General features: G+C 30.4%; 2 protein-coding genes across 4 annotated transcripts; one reads left to right on the forward strand and one right to left on the reverse strand.

The window, feature by feature from the left end:
- Positions 1 to 324: 324 nt before the first annotated feature.
- On the forward strand, positions 325 to 12,479 carry LOC145180363 (uncharacterized). 3 transcript variants are annotated; one of them, XM_090082099.1, is made up of 5 exons: positions 325 to 494; positions 614 to 1,458; positions 1,594 to 1,760; positions 1,975 to 9,106; positions 11,789 to 12,479. In XM_090082099.1, exons 2-5 carry the CDS (start codon positions 710 to 712, stop codon positions 11,985 to 11,987), a joined length of 8,247 nt encoding a protein of 2,748 aa, XP_089938225.1. In that variant the 5' UTR covers positions 325 to 494; positions 614 to 709; the 3' UTR covers positions 11,988 to 12,479. The 3 variants fall into 3 exon arrangements, with proteins under 3 accessions (XP_089938225.1, XP_089938226.1, XP_079911364.2); XM_090082100.1 differs by having other exon boundaries at positions 325 to 491; XM_080055238.2 differs by lacking the exon at positions 325 to 494 and having other exon boundaries at positions 572 to 1,458.
- Positions 12,103 to 25,182, reverse strand: LOC145180366 (rRNA N(6)-adenosine-methyltransferase ZCCHC4-like). Its single transcript, XM_090082114.1, has 13 exons — positions 24,876 to 25,182; positions 24,601 to 24,746; positions 23,627 to 23,827; positions 15,346 to 15,437; positions 15,135 to 15,204; positions 14,692 to 14,890; positions 14,520 to 14,614; positions 14,225 to 14,337; positions 13,913 to 13,988; positions 13,711 to 13,762; positions 12,831 to 12,891; positions 12,655 to 12,729; positions 12,103 to 12,208 (listed from the first exon to the last, which is right to left on the reverse strand). The coding sequence occupies exons 1-13, from the start codon at positions 24,967 to 24,969 to the stop codon at positions 12,136 to 12,138; spliced, it is 1,347 nt and encodes a 448-aa protein (XP_089938240.1). The 5' UTR covers positions 24,970 to 25,182; the 3' UTR covers positions 12,103 to 12,135.
- Positions 25,183 to 26,276: the final 1,094 nt, after the last annotated feature.

Here is a 26,276-nt window from a genome sequence, read left to right on the forward strand (position 1 = left end):
TTGTTTATTTTTTATTTCTTGTTTCTTTTTTGCTTTTTGGCTTTTTATTTTAAAGTAATAGCAAATTTTCAACGAAAAAGCTTAGCTTCCCATTATATTTTCTGCATTTGGTAAAATCTTTTATAAAATATGTTAATAGCGAACTTTTTTAACCAAATTGAAGACTCTAGTGCTAAAAATGCATCAGTTGATAAAAAAAAAAAAAAAAAAAAAAAATACTTTGTGATAATCCGATTGATGATAGCATTTTTTTACCTTCTCTTTAAAATCTAAACATTTCGTTTATCTTCAATCCAGTTGTTGTACCCCCGGAAAAACGTATTGATCAAAATTCCTGAAAAATGAATCGACTGATGAGTGCGATTCGCGGCTATTTGTCTTTGCTTTATCAAAGTTGGGTGGAATTATTTTTGGCAGACTCTTCTTTATAAAGCAAAGTTGAATATAAGAAAAAGAGAGAAAGAGAGGAGAATAGAGAGATAAAAATTATTGTAGTAAATTAGTTTTTTAAAAACACTACGATCATTTTTTCCCATTCCATTTTTTCTAAACAGAGTTTACAGGTTTGTATTTGTAAAAACATGCTGGTAAAAGTTTATTATTTTAACTTCAGGTACAAATATGATGTTTGTTAACTATTCCAAGACTGGATTGCAGCGCGAGAAAGGGTAATCAACACAGTCATGTGATCAATAAAACATTTTAGAAGATGAGGAATGTAAGAGAGTTTACTATTTTGACAAAAAAAAATCGACTTGCTTTTTTGCCGGGAGAGATATTAAAAGGAGAACTTTACATTTGTCTTCAAAAGCCTGTACCAATAAGGTCATTAAAGATCGTCTTATATGGAGATGGAGAAGGTCAATGGCTTGTTCAATCTGGTAGTTTCCAAGCTAGAGGAGGTGGAAAAAAAAAAGTTCTTGTAGATGTAGGATTGCTCGTCTTTGGATACGCAGATAATGAAGAAAAACCAGAAATTCATGATCGTGGCAGGTTCGTTTATGACTTTGAGTTTAATATACCTGAGAATCTACCAATCTCTTTTAAAAGCCCACCTGACAAAAACCTTGGCTATGCTAGATATTTTCTCAAAGCAGTTCTTAGTCGACCTAACAAACGTGATAAAGTCAAAAAGTTTAACTTTGTGATTAACGAGCTTATAGATCCTGACCGACCAGAGTTGGCTTTCCAACCAGGTTCTTATGAAGAAAAAAATGTTCGTGCTGGATTAGTCCCTTGTGGATCGTTAGCTTTGGAGTGTTATCTAAATCGATCACAATATATTCAAGGGCAGAGCATATTCATCAACACAATCGCACAAAATAAGTCTTCAAAAATAATGAAAGAGGTTTACGTTAAACTGATAAGAAGGATTCGTTGTAAATCAAGATGCGGTGTGAGCACTTTCATGATCGACACAACAAGCTTGCACGAAAGTCGTTTGGGACCGTATGGCAAGTGTGTAATATTTATCTTAAAATTTTTTAAAATACTATTTCAAAAGATATGGTTAGACTCTTTTAAGTTTGTTTTTAATGCAAATTTTTACATGAAATTTCGAATAACTATTTAGCCCTTTGTATCAATCTTTAGGTTCATATGGACGAACAAAGAATTAAAAATTCCAGCGATAGGACCAACATTTACAAGGAGTGACGAAATAAGAGTTGACTATATCGTCCGTATAGGAATGTATGAAGAACTGGGCAGTGAAATACATTTAGATTTGCCGGTTATTATTGGGACAATGGGGAAAAAAGGTCATATCTAGTAACTTTTAATCGTTCAATCTTTTGCCTTTATGCTATTGCTTTTAATAAGAAGTTCGATTTAGTTTCTAAGTATCAAAAATAGAAAATTTTATGCAGCTAATATTTACAAAAGATATATTTAGTCACAACTCAACTATTTTGTAGCTGAGTTGTAACTTCACATATTTGTGAATTATCTCATTGTGTTTTAAATTTTTATTAGAAGGAGAAACTGAACACAGAGATGAGGATCTAGATATATATGATCGGAAAAAGAAGCAGTATTGTCTCCAATTAGTGAAAGCAGATGAACGAGATCAATTTAGAAAAAGTTTACACAAGAAAGTTGTTAAGAAAAGTGATTTGCGACCTAACATGAAACCATCGATCGATGAAATTAACACGGCTATTGATGATGAAAAGGTATTTGGAAGTTTTGATGACGAGGAAGAGTTTATTATTAATGAGAAAATAATACCTAAAAATGGTAGAAACATTGTAAAGTACCCAAATGTTGATGAAGAAAACCGTGGAAATAGTTGTCGAATTTCAGACGATGTAAAAAATGAAACTGTATTGAGATTCAATACTTCGGAATTGAATGGAAGCTCTCTCCCAACAGGTAAAAATTACAATTTGCCAGGAACAAAAGTAGATACAGTTCTTTCAGTTGAACCAAAATATTCTGTAATTACAGACCAAGACGAAAGTTTGACTTCTGATACACCAAGATCTGAAGAAAAAAAAAAAAATGGTGATATTAGATGTGATAATAAAAATGTTAAGATCATCAGCAAGTTGAATTGTAAACCGGTTGAAGAGGTTGTTATCGAATCTATTAATTTAAATTCTTATGATCCTGAAGATCTTGATAACTTTGTGGAAGTTTTAGATGATAAAAACAAACACATCATGATCGGAAAAAAGGGGAACGATGAAACCCTACACAATGATCGCAGCGAATATAAAGATAACAAGTATACAATTCAACTCGATCCTGTTTCACAGAGAAAGTCGAGTTCCCATTTGCAACAATCGTTAATAAAAAATAGAGTAACTGGAAGCACCGGATCTCTAAATAATAATACCGGATCTTTAAATAAGAGCCTAGGGTTGTTAAGTAACAGTACAGCGTCATTAACAGACAAAAGACCATCGAAAAAATGCACTGGAATCTTAAATAAAAGTGTAGACTCGTTAACAAATAAAGAGCTAAATTTGCCGGTAAAATCATCATTAAAAAAGAACTCGAGCCAATTAAATAATAGCATGGGATCATTATCAAAAAGAGAGCCAGGTTTTTCTTCATCCTTACCATTATTGAACAAAAGTGTAAGTGATGGTATTGGATCATCGATTGTAAGGGATCGGGTTTTTTCACCAAAACTTTCATTACAAAAAAATGCAGATTTATGTCAGTTGAATAACAAAATCATTATTAGTAATGCTGAGACAAGTAAGCATTTAAAATCTATTTCCCATGACCAGCAGGAAGAAAAACAGGCTAACAATGACAACCAGCTTTTAACTGGTAATCAAAACGAGAAAGAAACAACAAATCCATGGTACAGAGAGGTAAGAGCCTCATCGAATGAATTGCTAATAAATGAGTCAGTTGATAAAGATAGACATCAAGATGAAGGGTATTATTGGAAAGAGGTTGTGGATAGTGAAGGAGAGATGTTTTCAACTCCACCTCAAGAAAGAAAACAAATAATAAAATTGAAAAATAAAATTCCTTTACAAAAAAACCAAGCTCAAATTGAAAATGATCCAGATATTGAAAATCAAACAAATGGGTACTCTAAACAAGAACTAAAAGAAATGAAGAAGTCAAAACGTGATCAGCAAACCTTCCAAGAAAATGCTCACAAAAATTCTCAGGAAGCTGGAAGCAAAGTTTCGCAGGAGGAAAAAGTTAAAAATATATCAACATTGAATTTATTTTCAGATGGAAAGTTTCCTATTGAAAACAATAAAGAATCAAAGTCTTGCAAAACTGGAAGTAAAGTTTTCATCAATCCAGAAGATACAATTGAAAACTCTGAAAAAAAAACAACCAAGAATGAAGAGAGAAAAAATAGTAATGAAAAAAAGGGCGTTCCAGCGAAATCTTTTTCTGATGAGCTTAATAAGGAACTTAATGCTGGGTTTTTTGAGAAAATTTTTAGTAAACCAAAACATGAAGTAGAAAGCAAACTTAACATTACCGGTGAATCACGGAGTATAGAGCATGAGGGAAAAACTTCACTTAAATGCAATGAAAAACAAGATAGCACCAATCTTGTTTTAAAAACACAAACTTACCAAGAGGTCTGTAAAAAAGAGACTATTAATGAAGACACAGAACCTCGTTTTACGATAAAAACGTCAATAAAGAAAGAGGAAAAAAACCCTGTTGAAGAAAACTGTGAAGGTTTTAGAATAAAAACAAAAAGTGTTTTTTTTGAAATCAATGATGGTATGACTACAGTTGAAAAACAGAAAACTCTTAACAACAGAATGTCAAATAAATTAATAAATCCAAAAGATAACCAATCAAAGTTAAACTATGAAATTGCTGAGAAATTTCAAAAACATAGCGAAGATAAAGGTAGAGCTGTTGAGAAAACTTTAATCAATGACTTTAATAAAACAGAAGGCTTAATTTGCTGCCCTAAAGAAAACAAGAAAAATCAAGACCCTGCTGAATCTAAGAGTTCGCCGAAGAAAATTACTAAAGGAAATTTAAACAAGACTGAAACCTCTCCATTTAAGGTAAATAAATTGAAACAAGATGGTTTACTTGAAAAAAACAAGACATTCAAACAGGAAGTGTCAAAAAATCTACCTGTTTTAGACAATCAAAGTATAAATATAGAAAAAAGTCAAGAACATAAGTTGAAGATAGAGCCCAAGCAGCTAACTTCTAGTCAAGAAAAAAATTTAGAGAAAGTACACTCCTTATCTCCTATCAAAATAAAACCAATCAACACTAAAGTAAGTATTCAAAATGAAAAGCAAACACTAGAGGATGCTAAACCTTGTCAGCTTAGAAAGATTAAATCATCGAATAATGAACCACCGTGTTGGGAAAGTATTCGTAGGCCAATTTATCAAGCTCATTTTTCAAAAGAAAATTGTTTTATACCCAATTCAGAATTAGACAAAGAGCCAGTTAAAACAAGAAGCCATAGCGAAATTGATAACAACTCCCCTGATGGCGTGAAAAAAAAGAATACCGAAAAAAAACAACCAAAAACGCAAATAGCATTTGGTAGAACAATAAAGGTAAATGACCAAAAGAAAAAACCAAATCCTAATGATACCATTAAAAAAAAGAAGCCTAAGTTTACTCAACAACAAAGGTTATCATCATGTGGTTTGCTTAGAAAAGGTTTATCTGAATCTGCTCGTAAAGACAGTGAAAGAAAAGGAATTTTAGATGACAAAAATGAACAAACAACTTCATTAAGTGAATTAAAATACTCTAAAGAAATAAATTCACCTTCAAAAACAGCCATCTATTCTAAAAATAAAAACACAATAACTCCAGAAAGTGTAGAAAAGAAATACAACTTTTTTCATAACCAAAAGGTTTTAGAAAAATGCTGCCCAAGTAACTTCTGTTCTTCCAGCATGTTAGACATGGAATTTCACAGTAGAACAAAGAATAAAGCAGAATACGATAATTTTTCTCAACCTGATAAAGTGAATTCTTTACAAAACCAGCTACTATTATGTAGTTATGATCTAGAAAGGAAAGTAGATAAGTTTTCTCGCGGCACTATTATGAAAGAAGAAGAGCTGGAAGAAATACAGAATGAGGTACTAGCGAATGGCAGAGTCAGTAATTCTAACCTTAATGCAAGACCAGTGGCTTATCGTCTAGTGAAAACTTCTTCTGGAAATATTGCTGCAAATAAAAGACCTGATGCTCGAGTTGTTACCAACAAAGTACGCAGTTGTGCTAAAGGTGGAAACAAGAAAGAAGGTGAATGCAATAGAAACTTATCTGGAAAAAAACAAACAAACCCATATTGTACCATCGTTAACAAAAATACAATTAACGAAAAACAGCGAGCTTCTGGCATTAAACGAGATTCAAGAGTCATTGCAAATTATATCATTAATGATAGACAGTTAAATAGCAAAATCTTTGATAAACGAGGTGGCAAAGAGGAATTTAGTGGAAAAGAAGAAATTACATCCGCAGTCATGGATAAAACTGTTCAAGTTAATGAGAATTTTGAAAATTTAAATAGAAGCGAAAACTTACAATATAACGAGACATCAAAATTAGACAGTTTGCAACGTAATGAAACATCCAGTATTTTAAAAGATTGGCATAAAATTACAATAAATGAAACAGGTTGGCAAAACTCTTGTCGCTCACAAACGACTAAAATTCCAACAAAGAAAAAAGATTTGTGTGAAGCTAATGACAAAAACCCTGAATTTTATTTGTATCAAACACAGAGGAGTTATGGAAGATACAACGAAGATATCGATGACGATAACAAAAATTTTGAGCATAGGCAGAAGTCACCTTCCCAAAAAATGGGTTGCTGCAGGGAGAACAGTCAGTTCCAAATTGATTGGAACAGAGTACCGAAGTTTTTTGATAGCGGACAAATAGACTGGCATAAACCTAACTGCCGTTGGTCAGTACAAAAAAGACAGATGGATAGTTCGATTCTTAGCGATAAAAATGATCAACTTTCAAGGATCTCAATTCTACCGAAAACAAAAAATATTGTTGAAGTTAAGGAGTTAAATAGCCCAAAATATAATCAAAATAACAATTATGTATTTCAAGGAACGTCAAGAGAAGTTGAAAAAACACAGCATAAATCAGATAACGCACTTAAACTAAAAACTAAAAGAACAATTTTTAATCAAGACTTTTTTTCTTACAGAAAAGGTACGAAGAAACAATGCGGTGAAGAAAATGAAGATGTAATACCACTTAGAAGTCCTGGTGGATATGCGTCTACTGATGAACATAGTTTCCCAAGAAAATTGCCAAGATTGCCTCAAAGACACTCGCGTTCTAAATCACATGAACCAACCTCTAAGTCAGACATTTTAGCTGAACTGTTAAAAAATAGAGAGAGTTTAAGCCCTATTTATCGTACTAATCTTGGCCCAATCCATTCTTACGTAGGTCATATTGAAAGATTAGACAATAATCTGAGTAACATTCGAGATATTTATGTTCCTTCTAAATTGAGTGATACAATGTTAACAAAAGATGAAGAAATTCCCCAAAAAGAACAAGAAAACCTAACTGAAAAAATATCATCACCAAGACATGTTATTCAGCTAAAATCAAATGCACTTGAAAAAGAACTCCAACTTCCTTCTGTTCCTTCTAACTTTAAAGATTTAGTCACTGTGGAAATACAAAAATCAAACAAAGTAGAAGATGAGGTATTACAGACACATTGCGGTGTACAACAAAAGATCGATTCAAATAATATTCCTGAAACAGAGGCAAAAAGAATAATTAACATTAATAATACAAAAAAATCTCATTCTTGCGCTTGGATAGTGGATGTTGAAAGCTCTTTGCTCAGAGAGGTAACTAAATCAAACATAAGAGCCTCAGAGGAACCAAGTCTTTTGGTAAATACAAATACTAATGACATAGTTCATAAAGAAACAATGATTTCTGGTGAAATGGTCAACTCAATTTTAAGATCACAGAACCTTAGTGAACAGGCGCAAGACAGCAAAAATTTCAAGGATTCCTTAGTTAATGATGAAAAACAAACAAAAAAGAAAGATATCGATGTTTCAAAATTGTATACCATATGGGATCTTCTCCAAAAGGATCGTCCTATTAGCTTAAATAGCAACACCAAATGTAACGATTTTCGAAGAAAAGGAAAATGCTTAACACAAAAAAAATGCTTTTCTCCAACGACTAAGAGCCTACGATCGGGACAAATTTTTTACAAAAAAGGTTTGACTAGAAGTATGTCAACGAAAATAAAAATAGCCCAAAACTCAAAAACATTATCGCGCAGCAGAAGTGTCGAGCCAATTTCATCCTCTAAACAAAATATATTGACAAAAAACTTACAAAAAACCGAAAATGCTAGTGACGATGAGATTGCGAGAAGATTTGACATTATTATGAATACACATGATGATAAAATTGTAACGTACGAAGAACCCTTACATGAAATTACTAAGACACAAAATACATGTAAAAAATCGAAAAAAAAAATTTACAAGAAGCCGTACTCAAAGTTCAGAATTTGCCCACAAAAAAAAAAAGACCATACAGATTTACATTCACTACCAGAACGTCTGAACAAACACCATAAGGATTTTACCTATACTCAAATATATGCAAAAAAAAAACTTATACAACTCGAGTCTCCAAGAAAAACAATAAAAACTGAACGTACTTGTAACGGTGTTTCTAAGACATTTGAAGAGGGATCAATTTTGAATAAAAGTATTCAACGCACCAGAACTATTTCCGAGCCGTTGCCGGAAAAAAGATTGCTTGAGTTTTTACCTTCTTCAACAAAAACAGCCTGGGAGGAAAAAAGTTTAGCAGGAGGTCGCCTCACTTCCTACCAGTACACAGCTTTGGAAGAGCTGACACACGGGAGTGAAGATAGTCAAGATGAAAACGAGTGGTCTCAAAAAATTAACGACTACATAACAAAGATTAAAGAAAAATCAAACGTTTATAGAGAGGCCAATACTTCTTGTGGCTACTATTCTTTAGCTTCTTTAAGTCTTCCCGGCGAAATTTCTTACGGAAAAAACCTTTTTACTAATAAGCAAAGCTCAGTCAAAGAAATACTAACAACCTCTTCTGCAAAGTCTGATATTTCCATGAAAATACCTCCGAAATCAGCAGTTAGACCTATAGCTAACTCAGATATTAACAAGGAAAAAAAGTACACATCAGAGCATAGATCATGTGTTTATGCTGTTCCTGTAAATGTAATCGACAGATCAAGCCAACAAGAAAAAAATGTACCACCAACAAAATCAAGGTCTAGTATTCGACTTGAAGACAGCTTCGACCAACACGAGAAATCACTCGGAATTGTTGACGAATCCGGTAATGTTCTTAGTAACAAAGAACTTATGGCAAAAAATGAAGATGAATGGATCTTAGAAGAAGAGAAAAAGCTTAAGAAAATTCAGCAAAGAAAACATGAAAGATTCATTAAAGATTTAAAGTCATGTAAAAATGAGAGGCCAGCAAGTTGTCCGTCCGCTTTGGGTCCTCGAGAAGCTATTTTTGATTTCTATAGCGAGAATATGTACCGAGACGTTACAGGTAGCGAGACAGAAACAGAATATACGACCGATAACGATGATACAAATGATGATTTTAGCAATGCGTAAGTTTTTGACTTCATATTTAAAATAATTGTATTTGAAAACCTAAGCGAATTACGAAAATGTACAGTTGGACACGTTGAATCAATTATTCTTAAAATTAAGTGTTTGGCTTTAAAGAGATTTTTTTAAAATTACAATCAGACAATGCCTTCACGAACAATTACAGAATTAAAACGGTCTTCGAAGACTCCGCATTAATTTATTTCACCATTTCCTGTTTTCTTTCTTTCTTACTTTCTTTTTTTTTTGAGAAGTCTTACTTTTTTTGTAAACTCACTTAGGATGACTTTTAGACAAAGCAAAATGAAGCCCGCATATATAAACTGTCATATTTTTGTAAAGCCAGAACTTAGTATTATAAAAATATAACCGTGGATTTAGATCCTGATTTTACCAAAAAAGCACACTTTGAATAAAAGTTTGAACAATTAGACAGTAACAATATTGATTTTAACTTATGCTAGGGAAAAATAGCGAACAAGCTCCAGAGTTTATTAGGAGGGTCGCCTTCACTGAAAGAAAAAAACTTTAAAAAACTTTAAAAAATAAAGTTTGATAAATACAAAATTCGAAGAAAAAAAAGCTGACGTAATTATAATCTAAACTATTTCAACATTAAACGAGTGAGGTTTTTTTTTTTTAACTCAACTTAAAAGTACGCTAAAGATCAACTAAATGAAAATCTATTATTCATTTCATATTACTTTACTTTGACTACTATACAATTGTCATAAGATGAGTATTCGCATGAACAGATAACGGTAGCTTATGCCACAGTGTAAGAGCAGTTCATTCTGGTTAGGATTGGACTTTACACTGTGAAGTTTTCATCCTAATTTTTTTTCCAAAACTGCCACCATTCCTGTTTAAAGACCCGTATTTGTGGCAGTATAGTCTACTAGAATTGCTTAAAGAGTTTTTAGAGAGTCACACTCTTCAAGATATTTTTAAAGATAGGATATAACAACTTTGAGAGTAAAGGTTTGTAAGAAAATTCTCACCGTAAAACATCTGATAGAAGATCTTTAGTCACAGTCACATAATATTCTTTCTTTGTTCCTACATTTTAAATGCAATATCACCATCTGTTGTTACCATCAACATCAACACAATAAATTCTCTGCTATTCTTATTTGATTTGATACTACTTTGATAATTTTTTTTTTGCCTTTCTACTTTGGATTTGTCTAAAAGTTGATGCGATTGTTGAATCAACAAACAGTCCTAATAGATTAAGCATAAAAGCAATTGCTAATACAGCTCCCACTAAACAACTTAAATCAATTGTAATTAGCTATATAGCAAAATTTGGAAACTTCCACAGATTATAAATTCCTGACGGTTCTCTCTAAGGTTCCCATATCTTGAAGGTAAAACAAAGAAAGATTTTTAAATAAAAGTATATTTTTCAAAAACTATACATGAAAACAAAGTTTATCGCACTAAATTAACTTAGTAAACTTAGTTTATTATACTCCATAAATATCTTGTAAAATTTAAATTTTCAATTTTTTAAATTACCAGTTATAGTTTAGACATTAAATTTTCAATTTACTGTAATATTTTTTTCAAAATATCACAATTAATGTTGTATAAGTAATCCAGTATGAAATAAAAAAGAACCAAGAGTAAACTTATGCTACCTCATTAGAGCTAGAGCTAAAAGATTTTAAATCAGATTCTAACAATCCAGTTTCTTGAAAGAAACTAGATGTGTCATATTGTTGAATTAGTGTTACACTTGATAATAAGTCAGATAATTCTTTAAAGTTTCCTTTCTCACCCAGTCTAGATCAACTGAGTCAAGTTGAAACGATCCTTTGGTCCAACTTTTTCTCACTGGCAATCATACTGTCTTCAACAAGACTCTAAATATTGATTGATAATATCGAGGAACTGAATAAAAAACTTACTATTATGTAAAGTATACTAGTAAAATAATAATGCTTGTTTTAAAATAAGATGTTTTCTTCTTTATATAGTTTTACCAATGATTAAAACAATTTTGTACTAACCTTTATCTGGGCCACAGATAAATGATCAGAACAATCACATAGGGCGAAATTCAGATCACAACAGCAGAAACTGGTATCAAAAAGCCTATCCAAATTTTTAAAAGTCTTTGTTTATGTAATTGCTTTATAAGCCAGGATAAAAATTTAAAATATTCTAACCTTTTTTTTCTATAGAGTAAATAGACATTAAAGGAAACCTAAGATTAACTTTTTTCCATTTCATATTTTTTTCTGTTAAAAGTTTAGAAATGATGATTTAACTGTAGCTTTGATTACTATTAGATTGAAAATAAAAATCTTATATAATCTGTACGTAGATTACTATGTATTCACAAAAGCGTTATGTTTGTTTAAAAATATTTTCTTTGGTTATGCTGTTGTACTCCGAAACCTTTATCCAAATGTAACATTTGTTTACCTTGCGCGCTTTCTTGCAATATTTGTCGCAAAGATGATATTTCAAAGATTTTATAATTTTTTTTTGTATCAATACTAAAAATAATGATAAGACATATAATGAAAAGCCTAATTATTTTATTTTTGCTTAATTAACAAATCTCTATTATGTCAAACTTCTGATTTCAATATTAACCTGGCCTAATGTACTATTTTTGAATAACTGTGTAAGGAATTCACGAAACCTAAAACTTTGTTTATTACATTTAGGTTTTGTTCGTTAGATGACTGCAATTCATTACCAAAAACCTCAGTAATAAGCAGTTTATTGCCTGAAAAAACAGAATATTATGAGATTAAAATGATGGAAAAAAGTGAAGGGTGTTCTACCGATGGTGCTGCAAGAAATCGCACAGAAAATGAGACAATGGTTAGCAAGCACTCTAATTTAAAAGAAAAGGCAGAATAAATCTTTGCATATGTGGTTGCCTGTTTTTTTTTTTGGCAATTAGATAGTTGTTTACATACCGTTATCTTAAATTTTTTAGGTTAAATGTTTAACAAATTTACGAAAACAATCAAGGTTTTAATCGTCGTTTTTTTATTTCAAGTAACAATTACATTTTAGTCTTACGCAATTTCTTTGGGTGTCCATCTTTGAACAAAGATTTTCTCTTATTAACTATTAATCTAAAGAAAAAAGAATGTCAATATTTAGTAAATCACCGTTTTGAAAATTTAATCAACACTAATGAATAATAATTTCGCAATTTTAACATTTTATTTTAATTTTCTTAAATAAAAGTTAAATAACTGAAGGTTTTAAAAATAAAACTATTGAAACTGGTTTTGCACTTTTAATTTCTAGTAGTTAAATTTTTAACATTTGCTGATTTTTTGCGAAAAAACTGTCAAAAATGTTATTTCTATAATAAATAAGTCTCACAACACTGTCAAAAAATTGTATTTGCTTCATTACTTAAAAATTTAAAATGGAGTTTTGTCATGAAATACTTCTTTAAACACGTGCTCAAACTATCACATTGATTGGTACAACTACTCATTTTAAAGATTTTTTGATGCTGTATACTCATGTCTATAATTTGTGTAAAACATGATTAAAGCATAATACGTACGTCACTTTTTCAGAGGAGGGGCAGTCCGTTCGTTTATGTCCCTTTTCACCACAACGATGACAACGCAAATGAGCTCTACAAAAATTCATGGAAATTAATCAGTTTATAACGAAAAATTTTTTTGCAAAGTAATAAGCTCAACCTAACATCCTACACAAAAAAAATAAACAGCTTACTGTTTCACGCAGTCATGGTTCTTAGGTTCACATCTATCACATATGGTGCAATGAATACGATCTGATTGTTTAAAAAATAACATAATTAAAAAAAAGTCAAAACAATAACATTAGTCAATAATAGTTTTCTATCTTAAATATAACAATAAGAAGTTTTCGTATAAGTAGAGGAAAAAAGGAATTGCTAATTTGATTTAGGTATGGTGAATGTGAATGTACTTGTTTTGAAACATTATACAGGAGCCACCCCTTTACTAAGTTGATTGTATGCTTTAGGTTATTTTCCTAATAGAAGTTCCAGGGAAGACTAAGGTGCAACCTATCAACAGATACTTGGTAAATTTTCAGGTATTGATGGTTCAGTATATTTTTGATCTCATTTTTGATCTCAAACTATCACATTATAACCCTCATACTTTATTGTAGGAAGCAAGTTTTCTTTACTAATTTCCTCATTTTTTTGAGAAAACATATTGCAAAAACTTTTAATAGTGAACAAGATATTTTTCCAAAACTCAAATTCTTTCTCAATATACTGTACTGCAAAGTTATTTTTTCTGATTTGCTGTAAATATTGCTCTCTACACATACAATCTTTCCAGAGATTGTTGCAATCCATTCTATTAAATCAAAGTAGATAATTCAAGATTTGTCTTCACTTTTCAAACAGTACAACCACCTTAGCCACTATCTATTGCATATTTTGTTAAACATATTCCCAGCAGCTTTGTAGTTTTTGATAAATAGTCTGGATATTTTATTTATTTATCATATACTAATTTATAAAAGTTTGCAGTGGACTTGCATTACAATTGTAATTTAACATAAAAAGCTAAAAACAAAGTTTATTTTAAAACAAGCAATTGCAATTGTATTATACCTGGTTTCACACAAATTTTGCATATAATACAGTGAATATATGAACGACCATCCTGTGATTATATTTTCAAAATCATAATTTGATATTTTCAAAGCAAATACAAATAAAAACACATTATATTAGTAAGATACGAATAACAATTAAGTAGAAAAAGAAAAGCCTTAAAAACATTTTTTAATTTACATTATTTTTAAAAACTTACTTTTGAAGTACATTTGTTACATCGCTTACAGTGTTTATTCTCCTTGTAAACATATCGATCACACACCTTGCAGAACCTAGCATATCAAAATCAACAATTGAAATATACTTAATTCATACTAATAAAGTCTTAATATTGCATAATTACTTTAAACTTAAATACAAGTATTGTACTATGATAATTCTAAATGCTAAGATTTTTCCTTTTTGTCAACTCAAAGAATGTTTTGCATTGCAGATTGTTAGGGTAAAAACTCTAACAGTCTAGAATGCTAAACATTTATTGATTTGAAAAAATTTAAGACCTACAAACCTATAATTTTCTTTTGGAAGAGCAACTTTATCAACTGCTATGTTAGTAAAAATACGAATAGGTGAACCTCGGGTTGTGGAATTGTTAAACTGAGAGTGATTAGTATAGCAAACCTATAGAAAATATAGAATTTAGCATAAAACAAAACAAGGAAAAAAGCTAAAATTAAACAACAAAAAAGTAAAAACTTAATGACTATAATAACAGTTTTACACCAATGTGCTATGATAGATTGATTTTTTAAAATAAAAACAATATCACTGATATGTCTAAAAGATTATGAAATAAAATACACCTTATAATCCAACATAACGAATGAAGGAATTTGCTCAAGAATTTGGCTTTCAAAAAAATAAGGAAACACCATCATAGTAGGCAGTTCATTATCACCTATAGTAAATTACTTAAAATGTTGATTGTGATTTAATAAAACATTTAATACCATGCAAAACAAAATGGTAACTTACATACATTCCATAATCTCTGTAACATTTTGGCTAATAAACTAATTAAAGCGCCAAATGGAGGATCAACCACAATCAAAGTATTCTCTGTTGATGACTGGCATAGAAAATTTTTTAGTAACTCATTTCCAATATCAACATTGAAGAAGAAACCATTGAACATATTATAGTGTAGAAATGATTTAGTGTTGAAGAAGTGACTCTTAAATATCAAAAGAAAAAAAAATTTAATGATCACAAAATCTGCTTTTTCTATTTATTTTATTGTTATGAACCTTGCTCCTTTCAAAAAAAAATCTATATTTTTCTCTTTTTTTACCAAGGCCAATGAACACCATTAACACAAACATCAGCAGCATTAACACAAATGCCTGTGCCATTTTCAAAAAAAACTTAAAAAGAAACTTAAACAATTTTTGTTAAGAGAATTGCAAAATGTTACTTACAAATCTTTGGTCAATATCCAACAACAAAGACCTAACTTGCAAGTCATTATTAAGTAAAACTTCATGCAGCCTAAAAAGAGTTATTCTATTTAAAATGGCACTTGAAAAAATGTTTAATAGAGTTTAAAAATAAAACTAATTACCAGGAGGTAGATAATCATACTTTAAGCTTAATTAGTTTCTTTGGTGTTAAGATCTCATAAAATAGTACCTTGGTGTTCCTACACAGAGAATATTTTTATAGCCCATTCTCTTGATTGTTTTCAAGAACACAGAGCATGTTTCTTCATTAAAGAAATATTGCTGAAAAAAAAGTTGATTACATGAAAATCTCTGAACTTTAAAGCAAAAAATTAATTATAAATGAGTATGTTTTACATTGCATTTAACAACCAAAAAATCCTGAATCCCTAGAAAATGATAACATCACTTGTAAAAAAATAACTGTAGGGAAGAGCGGGGTAGGTTGTCACGCAGCACAGTGGAAAATAAAGGTGTGTTTCAGACAAAAAATTGATAACTTTTTTGTTACTAAAAATAGAGATTTGAAAATTTGCACAAATGTAAAGTAGTATATGACGCTTCTAATGAAATACTTTTTGTAAGAATTTTTTGTAATACAATATTAAAAATAAATAAATAAAAATCAAAAACTTCAAAATTGGCAGTTTGTTAATTGACACTTTAACATAATACTTTACAAATATATGAAAATACCTTAAAGTTATTAGAAACGACGAAAAATACATAAAATGCTTACCTAGTAATTATAGAAATATATAAAACAGTTTCTAAACAACAATTTTTAAATAGTTGTTTTTATGAAATAATGTATAGGTATATTAAAGGCACTATATCATACTGATTGAGAACATTTTCTGGCATGATGAAGGCGAAATTTTTTATAATCCTTATTACGGGATTCTTGCGCATCTTCTGAAAGTTGACCGATAGGAAGTACTGCAAAATGCTTTATGATATTTTCTCTGTGAAGTAAGATTTTGTGTACTGAAGATGGCATATAGTACCATCCATAATTGGTCACATAGATTCTGGAAGTTTCTACAGCATAACTACCAAAACTTTCAGCATTTATCATAAAACCTGAGGAGAGAGCATGAAGAATTATGTAAAATCGCTTAATCAAATTTTCATCCACTCCAGTGATTTTAGCAGAGCAGCTTGCATTGTAAAAAAATCTTCTAGCAGTATTACCGTCATTGGTATTACCACTTACTTGTCTTGGTTTGTCAATGATCAATCCTAACTCCTCACGAAAACGTTTCTGCACCAAGATCTTCTCTTGCTTTAGCCATTTCCTTTCTTCACTTGTGGCTGCCCATGTTTGGAAAGAAAGGTTGTAAGAAATATGTAATATCATTTCCATACAACGAATGCAGGCATGTAATGTAGACAATCCGTATTGATACAAACTTTCATTTTCAGGCCTAGAAGCCACTTTAGTCAAATCGTTCATTTGGCGTGGAGTAGCTCCACATATTGTACATGTAGATCCAGAAGGCGTATCCGTTAATGCCTGAGTCACTTTTCCATCCATCATTGTTAGAAAAAGCTCATGTTTTACCTGTACACTTTTACCATTTTTATTAATTATAGACGGCCGCAAAAAGTTTATTTGGCTCTTTATTTCATCTACAACAGCTTTAGTTGAAGGTGCCGTATTTTGCCAAACAACTGCGCCAGTTACTATATCAATTAGTTTGATAGACACCAAAGAACTAGTAAACAAATTTGCATCAGAAATAAGTTCAGATTCCTCTGGAAGTTTCTACTTGTATTGGATTTGGCCAGAGGAACTATCACAGCCCCATTTACTATATGAAAGTAAATGCTTGAATTCAATACTGTACACGGAATCTATGGTCAAATTTCTAGCTACAGTGTGATCCAATAAATCTTGCAGTTCCAGAATTTTCGGATGTGTGTTCGTAATTTCTATTGCAGAAGATGGTGGATAGCAGGTCTGTTTAATTTCTTGAATTTTACAATATGGTGGAAATATGGAACAGTTTTGTTCATTTGTCACCTTCCTCATGTACAAATATTGTGCTTTTGTTAAATCTAAATCAATAAACAGGCTGAGTGCTTCTTCATATTTTTCTGGCTTGCGTTTTCCATAAAACTCGATATTAAGTTATTTTGTCTTTATCAGCAATCCTTAATGATTCCACAAGTTTTGCTTCTGCTTCTTCTCCTATTGAACACAACGCCTGAAGATATGTATTAAAGATGTGATCAAATCCATATTGCTTAAGTAACATGGTATTTTTTCTTTTTTTGCTGGATTCTAACGAATCTCCATAAGACAAGCACGGTCTTCCGCGTTTTTCAAAAGAAGTAGATGGTGTGGAGTCGGTAATTGCCTCTTCTGAGTTAGGTAAAATATTCAGAATCCAACCAATCACTGTTCTTAGATAAAAAAGCATCCTTTTTCCGTGACGCCTGTATCCATCGTTTATTAAACAACAGAATAATGTGCCTTTAAATATCACTAATGATGAAACACAAGTTGTCCTCAGAAATTTGATAATTTCTTTTAAAATTGTTGACAGTGCCTCAACTGTCCTTCCTCCATCAATATAGGAAAGCAATAATTTACATTTCAAACACTTAAAAGTTGTCATTTTAACAAGTCACAAAAGTAATGTACATAATATTCAATAGTCAAACGTGTCGGTTTAATTTCCACTGTGAATTTATTATACTGATATAAATGTTTCAACACTTTATATATTGGCAGTGTACATTCACCACAAAATGAGTGCAAAAATACAAGAATACCATGGTATCAATAAAAAATTGATAATAAATTAAAAAACATATACCAAGCTATTGTTATAAATGAACAAAATTTGAAACCACGATAAAAAGCAGTTTTTTGTTTTTTTACTTTTATCACTTTTTTCTCGATAATTTCAGAAAGCGCACATTTCTGCAACTCATTCTTATACATGTTTTTAACAAACACATAGGCTACAATACTACATTAAATGTAAAGCGTGTGGAAGCGTGGGTAACTGCCAAAAGTCTCAGTGAACTTGAAGAATATTATTTTTTTTCATTTATTGTTTAAATAATTAATCCTAAACTGAACCATATAAGTAAAAATGTATAATTTTCTTAAAATCTCCATAACATGAGCTTTTCAAATGTATAATACTTTATATTTATTCCTAGAAAGTTTTTTAGAAAATTAACTTTTAAAGTGTGAAGCGAACAGGTTTGAAATGAACATCCGCAAAAGTAATAAACAGTAGGGTATCAAAACTTTTATTTTTACATAAAATTATCTGAAATTCCTGCATTATAGTGATGATTGACTATTAAACTATTAAATAAAATTGAAATATAATGACAGTAGCGACATTAGTAAAAAAACATTTATGATATGCAACTGCTCTACAATTTTCCACTGTGTGCGGGGTTGGTTGTCACAAAGTTTATTACAGGAAATGTAGATAAGATTTAGAACTTTAAAATCATACAATCAAAATGTTATATAAAAAAAACATTTTCACTCTAATTTTCAGCTTTTTTGGCGTGTAGAAAACAAGTTATTTGTTTTTATAGGTTTTTGATATGAAAAAGTAAAATTTTGCTCACTTAGAAATTTTCTTTTACCAAACGAAAATTATATTATTGTGCTTTGAATGTACATTTTTAAAGTTTTTCATTCATTTGAGTAACTTAATATACAAAAAATTCTCATGAAACTCACACGCTTTTAGATAAACTTACAGGTGTCTTGCAACTTACTTAGAAGGGGTTGCTTGACACAAAATATATGGGGATGGCTGTCACAATTGCCTCGACTCAGTGTACTGCAAACTAAATGTCGCTTTTAGATAGTCCTTGTTTATTTGCCTGTATTATTGAGGAATATTTTAATGTCTGAGATATTATCTTAAAATCTAAAGTCAATGTGTCATATTTGTTTAACTAAATATCTATAATCTAAATTATTTTTTATTTCAATGTGTATAACATTAAAGTGTGATTCATTGTTTAACATAATTATAGAAAAAGAAATACAGAAGTTCAACTGTTTGTTGTTTTGTTAGTACATTGTTTAGATTTAGCATCTATATATATGTATATGTATATGTATATGTATATGTATATGTATATATATATATATATATATATATATATATATATATATATATATATATATATATATATATATATATATATATATATATATATATACAGTGGTGGCCAAAAGTCTTGGAACAAAACATTTAACGACCAAAAACATTTTTTTTTGATCTAAAGTATAAATTTTGAAGGTTTGAGGTATATTTTTAAAGAGAATGTTGTTTAAAAAAATACTTAGAACTTATTATTTTTTTTTTTATTTTACTGTTATCGTTTATTATTTTTAGTTAAAAAATTTATCAGCTATATTATGCCAGAACTTTCACCTAAAAAAAGAAGGAATTATTGCTGCATTATATGAACAAGGTTTAGTTCAAAGAGAAATATCTCAAAAGCTTGGTTGTTCATTATAAACTGTAAGTAGAACTTTAAAAAGGCATAAAGAAGAGCCCCAATTAAATTTTACTTCAAAGATGAGATCAGGCAGGCCCAGAGCAACCACCTCAAGAACTGACAAACTTATTGGCCGGATCAGCCATGCAAATCCACGGCTATCTGCACATGAGATTTCAAAGGAAATTTTTGTTGAGAAAAAAGTAAGTGACCGAACAGTTAGAAGAAGGCTTTTGGTTGATTTCAAAATGAAGGCATGCAAGCCAGCAAAAAAACCATTTTTATCATTAAAAAACCTAAAAGATCGAAAAACATTTTGTCAGCGCTACAAAAATTGGACTGGAGAAAATTGGTCTAAAATTCTTTTTTCTGATGAAACATGTATTAAACAATTTAATGTTACAAACAACTTTGTAAGAAGACCAAAAAACTGTAGATATATGCCAAAATATACAGTTAGCAGTGTCAAGGCTCCTGAGTATTGTATGGTTTGGGGTGCTATTTCTGCCAAAGGACGTGGGCCATTATGGATAATGCCCAAGAATACCACAATAAACAGCAAAGTCTATTTGGATGTTATGAAGGAGAAGTTGCCACCTTTCATGCAGATCTTAAACTGCACTTATTTCCAACAGGATGGTGCACCATGCCACACAGCCAAAATTGTAAAGAAGTGGTTTGCTGATGAAGGAATTTAAACCCTTGGAAATTGGCCTGGGTCATCACCAGATCTTAATGTTATTGAAAATTGTTGGCATATTATGAAAGTAAAAGTTGCTGCCAAAAAGCCTAGATCCTATAATGATTTAGTTGAAGCAATCAAATCAGTGTGGAGCCATGAAATTACACCAGACTATTGTACAAAACTTGTTAACAGCATGCCAAAACGTATCCAAATGGTAATTGACAATAACTATGCTTCCATTAAATATTGAACTTTAATCATGTGCATGTACCTATCATCTTTGAAATTGTTATAAACACTTATTTTATTGAAAAAAATAAAAAAATGTACTAATAAATTGTTTTTCACACAAATATATTGATTTCAGAACATAAAATATGTTGTTCCAAGACTTTTGGCCACCACTGTATATATATATATATATATATATATATATATATATATATATATATATATATATATATATATATATATATGTATGTATGTATGTATGTATGTATGTATGTATGTATGTATGTATGTATGTATGTATGTATGTATGTATGTATGTATGTATGTATGTATGTATGTATGTATGTATGTATGTATGTATGTATGTATGTATGTATGTATGTATGTATGTATGTATGTATGTATGTATGTATGTATGTATGTATGTATGTATGTATGTATGTATGTATGTACGTACAGTGGGGTGCAAAAAAAAAGCCACACTAATATTTTTTCTTCATTTTAAGTATAAAATGTATAATCAAGCAAAACAAAAAAAATTGGATGTGTCAGTGAAAAATTTAGGACTGAAAAGGTATGTTTATATATAAACTAATATTTACATAAATAAAATCTTTAAGAAAAAGATTAATATGGACACATTTAATATTTTAGAAAACATCTAACGGATGTAGAAATTGGACGAATTATTGAAGCTGCTGACCAAGGAGAGTCTCATAGAAGCATTGGAAAGCGTTTTAAACGAGAAAACTCAACTATTAGTAGATTGGTAAAGAAGTATAAACACACTGGTAAAACTGAAAGGTCTGCTGGATCTGGGAGAAAGCCTAAAACTTCAAAAAAAGAAGATCGCTACATTCTTAACGCTGTCAAAAAAAATCGTAAAATCACATGTTCTGAGATAAAACTAGATTTGAACCTTAGTAATATCTCAAAGTGGACAATATCTCGCAGAATAAAAGCATCGGGTTGTTTTTTTTCTGGAAAGCAAATTAAAAAATCCTTTGTTAGTGAAATCAATCGAAAAAAACTATTAAAGTGGTGCATTGAGCACAAAGATTGGACATGTGAACAATGGGCTAAAGTTATTTGGAGCGACGAGTCTCCTTTTGTTTTGTTTTATAATGGTCGATCTCACTGTTGGAAATTAATTGGGGAAAAATTCAACCCCCAAACATGCAAGGCAACAATTAAACATGACAGAAAGATTAATGTTTGGGGTTGTTTTAGTGCACACAAAGTTGGAAAACTTTACCGGGTGAAGGGCATCATGGACCAGCATATGTATCATAAAATCTTAGTTAATCAGCTTGGACCAAGTATAAAAGAACTTTTTCCTAATAGTGACTACATCTTTCAACATGATAACGATCCTAAACATACAGCACGGTTGAATAAAAGATATCTAGAATCTAAATTAATACCAGTTATGTCTTGGCCAGCACAGTCTCCTGATTTAAATCCAATAGAAAACCTTTGGTCTATATTGGATAGAAAATTGAAAGATCGTAGAGCAACAAATGAAGATGATTTGTTCCAAATTCTTCTTGATGGTTGGAATGCTTTGCCAAACGATTTATTAAAAAGACTTGTAGATAGTATGCCTTCCAGATGCGCAGAAGTCATAAAAAACAAAGGATGGCCAATTAAGTACTAAAACAGCTGAAACCTAAAAAATGCTTTACAAATCCTAATTTCTTTTTATTATATGTAATATACAATGATGTTATAAACATTTTTATCAAAATTGTCCTATAATACTTTTATTATACGAGTCTTACTCATTTTTTGTTGCTGTTTTTATTAAAAAAAAAACTAGTGTGGCTTTTTTTTTGCACCACCCTGTATATATATATATATATATATATATATATATATATATATATATATATATATATATATATATATATATATATATATATATATATATATATATATATATATATATATATATATATATATATATATATATTTCTTTTTTTAAGTTTACTAAACAAGTCAGGTATATGTGAAGTCTAGCATAATAAATTTTAATGCAGCTCAACGTAAATATACTTTCTTTTATTGTAATTGTAAAATTTTTGTTTCCAAATAGAAATTACAGATTAACTAGTAATTTTTCTGTGAAATCTGCAAGGCTTATACTTTTAGAGTATTGTGTTGTAACTCACTGTTGCAACTTGCACCGATGTGGGGTAAGTTGCAACATCTTTTTTTTCATTTTTGTTTCACTATTGCGGAATAACTAAGTTTTATATTATATTTATCAATGTTGGATTAATATGTCACTAAGATCTATTTTATAACCCTGAAAAAAAATTACAAAAATATTAAAGTTTAAAGAGATAAATGCAGTTTTCTAAATTTTGTTGCAACTAGCCCCGGTCTCCCCTATTTTAAGAAAAATTAAATGATTGATTTCTCTAAACAGTGATTTTTGAGTTAGCGTTTTTTGCCAGTATACCCACGATATGATTTTCCAAAAATAGTAAACATTGCATTTCTGAAGGCTGTATCTCCCCACAATATTTAAGTGGTTTTGCTGCCACAGGTATTTACTTATCCTAATAATATAATCAAAACATATCAAGAAATGTGACAACCAGCCCCATAGTATGTGACAACCAAGTATGTGGGTGGGGTTGGTTGTCACTGGGAAGAGGTCTTTGATAAATGATTTTACAGCATAAATATTTCATGTCAAAAATATTCAAATAGTTACCGGAAATAGTTAAACTACTTTTGCGTAAAGTTTGGCATTAATTTGATGAAAAATAAAAGCTGAGGAGTCTAAAATAAAAAAAGTGCGACAACCAACCCTGCTCTCCTCTATTTTAAATGATTATATATATTGCAATATATAATCATTTAACATTTTTATTTCTAAATTTTTTTCTGACTTATATCTACATATTGTATAATTTACATATGCAAAGATAGGACTTTTTCTCCAACATTTAACAAAATTATTATATTTTATTTTCTTGCTCATTTTTCAGTGGACACATTATTACTCATTGCATAAATTAGTTCAAAATCAATAATATAACAATATTTTACTAACTGCATTTGATTTTTTATTATCTTTTGGATACATAAAGGTTGTTGGTGCCATTAAATCTTTTGCTTTAAGAATAGTTTTTAAATGTTCCTTATGCTGATGCTGAGAAGAATGTGGGAGTCCAATACCACAGGAATAACACCAAAAATCACCTTCACACAACTTCTTCAAAATTTTCTTTTTCACCAATTTTTTGTGTGTTTCCTTTAAGAAAAAAGGAAAATCAATTTTAAATTCTTCAACTATTTAATAGTAATAAAATAAATATAATAGAAAGATTCTTTAACTAATTTATTTCTGATAATATTTTTTTTTGAGCAGAAAGAAATATATGATTGAATTTAATTCAATTGAACAAATTCAATCTACTGCATTACTATTTTAATTAACTGACAATTTGATTGTTAAAAAAAAAGGCTGTTTCTACAAGAGAGTTTATGTATCATTTGGTAAAAAAATGTCACAAATTTAAACATCAATATGATCGAAGATGAGAATCTGTCAACAAATAAGGATAGTATAATGTAGATAACATGTATATTCCTGTTTATTTAATGATTTTTGCTATTCTACAAACATAGAAAACTTGAAAAAGGTTTTAAGTTAATTTCAGAAAATTCAAAAAAAGGATCAACAGCAAAAAAATTATATCCAAGAAAGTTATTATAGTTAAGTACTGTGAACACTAATTTTTGTAAGTAGTCAACATTCTATAGTTACAACTATGTAACTTATTTTTTTATCAGATTATCTTTTCCACTAAATAAAGTGATGACAAGCATTTAAGGATAGGCTAATACTTAAGAATACTATTTCAATTTTTGAAGACATTTATTGCTTAGAGAAAGGGAAAAAATAAGTAGTAAAACATTTTAATATCCATAACTGTCTTTTTAAAGTACAGAAAACCCCTTCATAATGGCTAACAGCATAAGTCCAAGAATTTACTAAGATTCGGTTAAATGTTAGTTAAATACCTGTTGAATGAACTTTTTAGCTTTCGTAGGTTTCTCATCATACAATTGGTAAAAGGAACACTGTTTGCGATCTCTACATGCTGAACATGCGTAATACTTTTGTGGTGGTTTATCCTTAAAGAAACGTTCAAATAGCAATGTTGGTCCTAAAAAAGTAATTTTCAAATGAGTACTTTGTGTTTACATTATAGACGGAACAAACAGTAAAGCAAGGGTTCGGTAAAGACCAGGTTTCCAGCTTAGAAAATCATGAATTAAAAGTAATAAAAACTTACCATGCTTGCATAAAGGGTGATTATCTAGTGAAATGGAATCAACTAAGTTTACTCCACAGTGTTTAGTAGAAATTGTGTGCTCTGGAGCTGGCATTTTACAAGTGTTGTCAAACACATTAACATATTTTAGGAACTGATCTCTATAATAACTGGATAGCGTAACTCCGAGCAAAACTTCTAATTTTTTGACGCCAAAATCGCCATATTGGAAAGCCCCAAAATTTATAATCCCGTAAGCTTTAAGTTCTGTTTTTCGGCTAAGGGCCTGTTTATATGGAAAGCGGGCTGTCTCGGCAAACGAGCCAGCCCGTTTGCCGAGATATCGACGTCATCAATATTTTAACTTAATTTTATTTTGAGTTTATATGAATAAACGAGCTAGCCCGGATAACGAGATCTCATTATTTTTTTGCCGAGATCTCGGCAAACGGGCTGGTTAATTTCTTATATAAATTTATTTATAACATATATATATATATATATATATATATATATATATATCGTTTATTCATATAAACGCAAAATAAAATTAAGTTGAAATAAGGACGGCGTCGAGATCTCGGCAACGAGCTGGCTCGTTTGCCGAGACAGCCCGCTTTCCATATAAACAGGCCCTTATCGCTTTAAATACACACATCAGATTTCAGCGTTCCACAGTGGGCCAGAATGGCCAATTTTGAGACAAAATTAATAACTAATTTAATATTAGTGCTACATTCACTAAATTTGGTATGAGTACCAATGTAAGGTTTGAGCTTCTTATGAAGGCGTTATTTTTTATTTAGTTGCTATGGATACCTATTTTTTTGCATAGCAACAACCTAGTTTTTGTAGTTATAGTTTTTTTATGAGTGCTATACATACTAAGTTTGCCACGACCACCAGTGCAAGGTCTGCGCTTCTTATGAAGGTGTTATTATTTTTATTTGGTTGCTATGGATACCTATTTTGGCGTAGCATTAACCTACTTGTGTCATATACGCTAAATTTGGTAAGAGTACTAAGGGCCTGTTTATATGGAAAGCGGGCTGGCTCGTTTGCCGAGCCAGCTCGTTTGCCGAGATATCGACGTCATCAATATTTTAGCTTAATTTTATTTTGCGTTTATATTAAGCATCTGCGTCTCGTTATTTTTTTTATTCGAGACGAGACGAGACAATGATATCCGGGATACAATTTTTAAAATCCGAAAGAAAATTTATTGTCCCGGTTTTTAACTTTATTCCGGGACAGTTTATTCGTCAATTTTTTCCGGGACATTACTCGTCTCGTAATGCTTGTTCCGGTTCATTTCAGAGAAAACGATTCCGAGACGCAGACCCTTAGTTTATATGAATAAACGAGCTAGCCCGGATAGCGAGATCTCACTGTTTTTTGCCGAGATCTCGGCAAACGGGCTGG

This window comes from Hydra viridissima, unplaced genomic scaffold (genome assembly GCF_058129835.1).
Source record: "Hydra viridissima isolate aposymbiotic clone 2 unplaced genomic scaffold, HvirCarnegie_v1 scaffold_3, whole genome shotgun sequence".
NCBI classification, from domain to species: domain Eukaryota; kingdom Metazoa; phylum Cnidaria; class Hydrozoa; order Anthoathecata; family Hydridae; genus Hydra; species Hydra viridissima.

Coding starts and splice junctions, on each gene's coding strand:
- LOC145180366 (XM_090082114.1), bottom strand. CDS start 24,969: ATGCCAGCTCCAGAGCACACAATTTCTACTAAACACTGTGGAGTAAAC. Junction 15,438..23,626: donor ATAATAAAAAATCAAATGCA/GTTAGTAAAATA, acceptor CTTTTTTTTCAG/CAATATTTCTTTAATGAAGA. Junction 13,989..14,224: donor CTTCCAAAAGAAAATTATAG/GTTTGTAGGTCT, acceptor TTGATATGCTAG/GTTCTGCAAGGTGTGTGATC.
- LOC145180363 (XM_090082099.1), top strand. CDS start 710: ATGAGGAATGTAAGAGAGTTTACTATTTTGACAAAAAAAAATCGACTT. Junction 1,459..1,593: donor CGTTTGGGACCGTATGGCAA/GTGTGTAATATT, acceptor ATCAATCTTTAG/GTTCATATGGACGAACAAAG. Junction 9,107..11,788: donor AATGATGATTTTAGCAATGC/GTAAGTTTTTGA, acceptor TATTACATTTAG/GTTTTGTTCGTTAGATGACT.